Source organism: Myxocyprinus asiaticus, chromosome 37 (assembly GCF_019703515.2).
Source record: "Myxocyprinus asiaticus isolate MX2 ecotype Aquarium Trade chromosome 37, UBuf_Myxa_2, whole genome shotgun sequence".
Taxonomy (NCBI): domain Eukaryota; kingdom Metazoa; phylum Chordata; class Actinopteri; order Cypriniformes; family Catostomidae; genus Myxocyprinus; species Myxocyprinus asiaticus.
This window is the reverse complement of record NC_059380.1, coordinates 3,801,444-3,808,815: the sequence shown is the minus strand read 5'-3', so window position 1 is coordinate 3,808,815 and position 7,372 is coordinate 3,801,444. Positions and strand designations below refer to the sequence as shown.

At 39.2% G+C, this 7,372-nt stretch overlaps 1 protein-coding gene across 1 annotated transcript in view; it reads left to right on the top strand.

Annotated features, from left to right (window-relative positions):
* Nucleotides 1-1,247: 1,247 nt before the first annotated feature.
* The window catches only part of LOC127427997 (actin remodeling regulator NHS-like), a 90,467-nt gene continuing 84,342 nt past the window's right edge, over nucleotides 1,248-7,372 (top strand). The window contains exon 1 of the mRNA XM_051676027.1: nucleotides 1,248-1,620. Coding sequence (XP_051531987.1) covers nucleotides 1,341-1,620 — 280 coding nt within the window. The 5' untranslated portion in view covers nucleotides 1,248-1,340. The remainder of the gene's footprint in view (nucleotides 1,621-7,372) is intronic.

Here is a 7,372-nt window from a genome sequence, read left to right as displayed (position 1 = left end):
AGCCCCCATGAGGGGACCCTCTCCATGTAGATGTTGTTATCTAAAAGAGTCTAAATGGTTGTTTTCTCTGCAGAGGCTAAATTAAACTGGCCTCCTTCTGCACGAATAACCATTCACGATCAGACTTAACCTTTCAAGACAATCAACTTTCAGTATCACTTCAGAGCTTCATTAGACTGGAAATGTGACCAAAATATCAATGAAATCCAAATAATTGAAGGATCTCAAAAGTGAAAGACTGAACCACAATATCCCCTCAATAAAAGTAGTGGCGGATGGAGATTAACTACACACACACACAGGTGAGCAGATATGGAATGGGACCCTCCATTCATTTATAAATGTTTGTTTTGGTCTGTAGATGATTGTGATTTGTTCTGTTCGTTTATTATTGACAAATGTTTGCGGATAGATCATTGTTAATTATTAAGAAGGCTATTTTAAGATATCATGGATAGATCATGTGTGTACAGGAGCATAATTAACAGCAAAAAAAAAAAAAAACAACAACAAAAAAACGCCACTGCAAGTTAATGAGATCGGATGCGTGTTTCTACTTGTTTTGACTGTTGTTCGAATCCTACTATGGCGATGGCTTGGCTCATGAATATTAATTAGAGCACGTGACTGCCTGCACACCAAGTGACGTCACCACGACCTAATTCAAATTCAAGATGTACGACTTTACACAGAAGAAAAAAAAATTGGTTCTTAGTAAAAAAATAAATAAATAAACATTTCTAAATGACATTTTGTAAATTACATCGAATTATAGGCCGGTGTTAAGCGTTTTGAAAATAAAAAAAATAAAATAAATAAATAAATAAAAAATCACGGAAAACATGTAAACATGTCATAAAGAAATGGTAAATTGTTCGTGTGGCATTGAATAATAATAATAATAATAATAATAATAATAATAATAATAATAATGTACGCCATTACCATATCAGAATTCGTATTTTTGCTGCTTCTGTGAATCTACCGACTGTAGTTTAGAAACGGAGAACTCCCGTCCTGACGCAAGTAGACCAGTCCGTGTTTTTGCACAGCCTCGTTCTCTCATCCACTCGAACATCAGCCTCAAAGCCCTGAGAAGAAGAAAAAAAAAAAAAAAAGAAAAAAAAAACCGGTAGCCTTCCGAAAGTCATTCAGATTCAGAGGAGCAGAGATTTTCACTGAGAAACCTCCACCCGTATGTGATCTCCTCCGACGGGAGAGCTGAAGGGATGGCGGGTTGCGCGGAGGATTCATGGATTTTTGCTTGACAGGCACCAGAATCTTCTGTTGGAATAGTTGATTCATTTATATATGGGGGATTTGCATGTATCTACTGCAAGATGCCATTTGCCAAACGGATCGTTGAGCCTCAGCTGCTGTGCAGACATCCCATCCCCAATGATGAAGGGTTGCGGTTCGAGGATCTGCGCTCCATCAGCAATGTGGCTCTATCCAGGACCCTGCGGCAGCTGTCCGACCTGGCCAAAAGCGCTTGCTCCTTATTTCAGGAGCTTGAGAACGAAATCGTCTGCACAAACCAACGGGTCTGGGCGCTGCAGAACAAAATAGGCAAAATCCAGCAAACCGCCAGTGCGCTGGATCCGAAACTGGAGGCTGTGCGTAAGTACCATTTCGGTTTACGCGTAAATGATTGCACAGTTGAGTGTGAGATGTTTTGGGAGTGCAACAATGAATGAATGTGGTGGTTTTATGTATCAACTCGCATTTAGAGACTGCCTCCGACCAAATTATAATGTGTCACACGCCTGTATGCGTAACCAACACCTGCACCGTGACCGGTTGCGCTTTTCGCTGCGAACCGAAAAAACGTATTTCAACACAGTAGGCTATTCAGTTGTTGCAGAATAATGTTTTCGTTCATATGCATGGTCACTGGGCTTTTAACGCTATTAGGAGAGAGTCTTGGTCATTTTGAGCAGCTGTTTAAAGAGAGGGGCGTGCTGATGCCATGGCTCCGGTCCGCTATTTCCAATCCTGAGCTGCTTATTAATATGGGTAAACGCAACAGCTATCTATGCAGGTATGATATCAGCTATGTGTTTCTCGATTTATCAGGACATTTTTTTTTTTTAAACGCATAGTTGCATAATCACATTTGGTTGCGCAAGCACTGGACAATTTACACATTATTTATGATGCTTATTTTGGCACATCCTTATTATGGAAGGGCATGTGAAGCTGGTTTAATATGAAATAAGGTATTTTGGCACTGCACTCACCCAGAGGCTGTATCAGAATTAAAGGCAAGAGAAGGAGAAATCTAAACCAAAGGGTTATCTGTGATGTGACGTTTAAACACGACAATATGAGATGTCTGTCCTTCTCACTTAAAGATGAAATGAGGCTATATCAAACACTTATATATGTGTTTGGAGAGAATATAAATATGCTGGTTGAACATGCATGCTTGGATGCAGCATGTGCCTTTTTCATGTGATTTAAAACCCTCCTCATCATTTATAGGGAATATTCCTGGCATAACGTTGAATACCTCAAAATGTTTTACCTTTTCTTAAAAAAAAAAAAAAAAAAAAAAAAGGCAAAAATCTGGGTTACAGTGAGGCACTTACAATGGAAGTGAATGGGGCCCATTTTTGGAAGGTTTATAGGCAGAAATGCAAAGCTTAAAATTGTATATGCACTACAGGGCTCCAGACTAAAAAAAAAATGACTTGGGAGCCATTGGCTCCTAAACTGAAACATTAAGGAGCCAAATGGCTGTTTTTAGATGTCAAATCACAGATTTTTCTCAATTGCTGTTCAGAAACAAGATAGAAAGCCAAAGAAAAGGAAGTCAGCTTATAATCCATTAATTGGAGGTTCAGTAAACAGGAAGTATAGTTGAGAAGATAAGTTTGCATTCGCGTTTGTCTCATAAATGTTCACACTCCTTTAATAATTTATACAAATATAAGAGATAAAAGATTTGTTTTATTTAGTACTGCCCTTCAGAATCTACATTACAGATATTTACATAAAGTATAGGATGCATATAGTAGTGTGTTGTCTTCTTGAGCATCAATGAATGTTTGCACATTGTGTAATAGTTGTGTACAAGTTTCTTTACTGTTACCAGATGGCCCCAGACACAGAGAGTACAAGAGTGCAAATTGAATGAAATCCCAGATGCAGTTTAATGTGCTTCTCCAATCCCAATCAATAATTACTAGAAGAAAAAGTGGTACACAATACGGGACTTTTAATTATAAAGAAGCCCGAAATACACATGGGACTCTTATTTTGAAATGTCTGCGCTCCTAGTTGTGAGCTCACTGATGGCTGATTCGCTGAGAAAGTGAATCTGATTCAAACTGCTAACTTGAGCTCCTGAGTTCAAACCCTCAGTTCTTTTCGGGTGATTCATGAAAAATATCTGGTTCAAAAGAGTCATTTGTTCACGACTGTCTCGCGCTGGGTTTGTTGTTGCGTCTTCTTGAGCATCAATGAATGTTGCGAGCTCATCACAACATAATGGGTGAAAAGCAGTGCGAGACACACTGGTGGTGCGCGTTCTAAAAATATATTCAATAACTCACAAGATGATATGATGATATCACGCATTTTATCACGTGGCTTGTTTAGCGCGTTCCCGCAGAGACATAGTGCGTGTGGAGGCTTCCCGCTATTCTCCAAAGCATCCACGCACAACTCACCACGGACCCCACCGAGAGCGAGAACCACATTATTGCGACCATGAGGAGGTTACCCCATGTGACTCGACCCTCCCTTAGCAACCGGGCCAATTTGGTTGCTTAGGAGACCTGGCTGGAGTCACTCAACACGCCCTGGATTTGAACTTGGGACTCCAGGTGTGGTAGTCAGTGTCAATACTCGCTGAGCTACCCAGGCCCCAGACAGTGAGTATTTTAACGTTTAAGGCTTGGCCCCATTCACTTCCATTGTAAGTGCCTCACCGGAACCCAGAGTTTTGCTTTGCTTTTTTTAAAGAAAAGGAGAGAAGTAGGAGTCGAAATACATTTTTGTGGTAATCAACATTATTCCACAAATGCTGTGGATTGATCTTAATTTATATTGAACAGGGAATATTCCTTTAAATATGCATGCTTTGAAATAAATACAGAATCCCCATGCAGTACCCTTGTCAAGCCTCAGAAGAGATCATTGCCTCATATGGATCATAGCCTTGGCACTGGATGCTGCTGTATAGCTTTAATTATAAGAGGATATTAAGCTGCAGTGGGGCATAATCCCTTGCATGGATATGGCACTAGAAATACGGTGTTAAATGCTGAGATTTCTCCCTCTGCTTTGAGGCACACAAACATATTAGTTAGAATTGCGGAGAATTCACTCCATCGCTGCCGATGCGATGTGACATGTTTTTTTTAACCTGAGTGACAACGTTCAAAAATAAACTGATTTGACCCAAAAAGATTAAGGCATGTAGGTCAAGTTAGGACCTGCTGAAATAATCACTTTCCCACTACAGTGGTTATTGCCATCTAACCAAAACTACTTCACCCCTACAACTCTCTCATGATGTTACTGAATCAGTGCGCAATAGTGTATAGTTTTGGAGGACTTGTCTCTATTTGTTATGTTACAGAGTTCAAAGCATGTAATGTCCTTGTGAGCTGGGCAGAATGAGGTGAAATTGGAAAGGTGTCTGGTTTTATTCCCCTACGTAACTAAACTGGCCCCTTCCCCTCCAGGATAATACTACATTTTATTATTCAGAGAATTAAAGAGCATTTCTCAAGAGCCTGATGAAAGGAGAACAATATCTGTTATAAAGTAGGGAACAAATGTTTCACTGTAAAGCACTGTCCCAACTCAGTAAAGTAGTTTACATATGGTACACTGAAAACCCTAATAAGTTGACTGTACTCAGTTGATTGAGTAAAGTTCCCTCAATTGAACTGAGTCATGGTGTCTCCAAAACTTGTCAAATTAAGTTCACCTAACTATTTAAGTTGAGGTAACTAGATGCAAGTAGACTTAACTCAGATTTGCTGTTTAGATGTTGTTGCTTCAACTTAACACTTTTAATTAACTCAAATTTAGGTCATACAGTAACACAGCTTAAATAATGAAGATTATAACTGATTCTAGGTCAGTCATAAAATAAACGTAACTCTCCACAGAAATGCATTTATGCCTGTACTCCAGTTCCACATGTACAATGAGAACTGAGATTAACAGGGTCCAATTTGACCAAAGGGAACACAGATCACCCTATAACACGCAACAACTTTTAACAAACAACATAAATAATACTACTAAAGAGTGAAAACCTCTATTTAAATGCCCCATATGTTCTTTCTGAACAAGGAAATATAATGAAATAATTCAAGTGAAAGGCATTTCCCCTTACTCCCCATAGCCTCAGTTTTGTACTCAATAGTTTGAGTTATTAACACTTAAAATCTTAAGTCTATGGATTTAAAAAAAAGATAAATTCAAAGAACTTAGATATTTGAATTATTAGCCCAAAACTTGACATTTCAAGCATTAAGACAACTTGATTTTTCCAGTAATGACAACATTAGGGTTTTCAGTGTACAGTCAGAAAATGAAAACTTAAGTTAGTTTAGATTTGCCACAGCACCTTGAACTAAAAAAACAACAGCTGTTGATTTCAAAAGGTTCCAGATGCTTAGACGGAGTCTCAGGTGTCCCCAGAATGTGTCTGTGAAGTTTCAGCTCAAAATACCCCACGGATCATTTATTATACCATGCTGTAAATGCCTCTTTTTGGGTGGAATCAAAAACACACTGTTTTCGTTTGTGTCTCTTTAAATGCAAATGAGCTGATGCTCCCCGCCCCCTTTCCGGAAGAGGGCTGTGTCTTTACAGCTCGTGCTTCGGATACTATAGCAACAACAAATCAGAACCAATATGACTGACACCGTAAATACCGGAGTTCAGCCATATATGTATGAGCAACCATAAACAACGTAAAACATAGGCATTTTGAGTTTGTGATAGTGCTTCTTATGTAGAAAATCACTTCCTGCCCTCCATCTGCATTTCACACCACAGCAACGCAGTGACGTGACGTCATGTGCAAACAAGCTATAACGACATAGCTCTGGTCTCTGTGAATACAATCAGAGACAATGGTAACTTTAGCTGCATTAGCCGTGGAATCAGCTAACAAGCATTTTCGGAAAGGCAATTTGCAAACATTCACAAAATATAAAGTGCGATACTTACATCTTCAGGACATAAAGCTGGAACACGAACAGTTGGTACTGATCCATGCTTGAGAATCAAAGTTTTTGAAAATCCTGCTTTATATTGACCCTCATTCACAAAGCAGTCCGGTGTAAAATGATTTGCACAAACATACACGAATTTTGGTATGTTTTGGGGCACATTTTCTTCAAAAACAAAACTTGTCCACTGCGTCTTCAGTGGCTCTGATGCTGGGAGTACATGAAGACTCTTATGTTCACTTTTACAGCCAACAACAGAACACTTATGATGCTTACGAAGCTGAGACATATTCTTCTCACTGTAGCTGCTCCAGCGTGGAAAAAAATGGCGGACTGTGTGTCGATCACTCAGGGGAGGATCTATGATAATAGGGTGGAGTCCGTCACCAGTCGTGGGCGTGGCCTGCTCGAAAGTGACGTCACTTTAGAGCGTATACCAAAACCAGTCATTTTGAGACACTGTTTTTGATTAATAGAAATATAAGAAAGAGGAGTGGGTAGACTTTTAACATTGTAGGGTGGTTGTGTACACACACTGCCGACTCACATTTATGTTCAAACACCATGTAAAAGTGAATTTTGCATAACAGGTCCCCTTTAAGCAAATTTAGAGAGTTTATTCGCATATCAAATGTTTCCATTCAGGATTTCTTATGCACAGTTTCAAAATGTGCATATAAATAGTTGGATGGAAACCCACCTACTGTCAGGATATATCTATAGGCAGGTTCAGTGACACTTCACATAATCTGGGACATCCTATAATGCTTAACGTGGCTCAAAGTACTAAAACAGTGATATTTGAAGACCAAATTCAGTATGCACATTATTGATTACACCTACTATATACAGATAGGCAGATGAGCACAGAATCTGAACGCAACGCGCAAAGTTGCACGTTAAGCATTTTCCCCACATAGAAAAGTGTTAAAAAGAAAACGCTTATTGTGGCTTAATGTACTAAGATTTCATTCAGATTCTGGGCTTCTGGGTTTTGGGTTGTGCATATAAGCTGACATTTCTTTAACAGCTTTGACATTTTTCATAAGTCTGTAGTTTTGTCTGCACCCAGCAGCTAAACAATTTGCATAAATACATTTGAGTGAATAAGATGCGATAAAATGTGCGCACCTAAAAGTTGCTGGTTCATGTTTTGGAGAAGAGTGTAACTG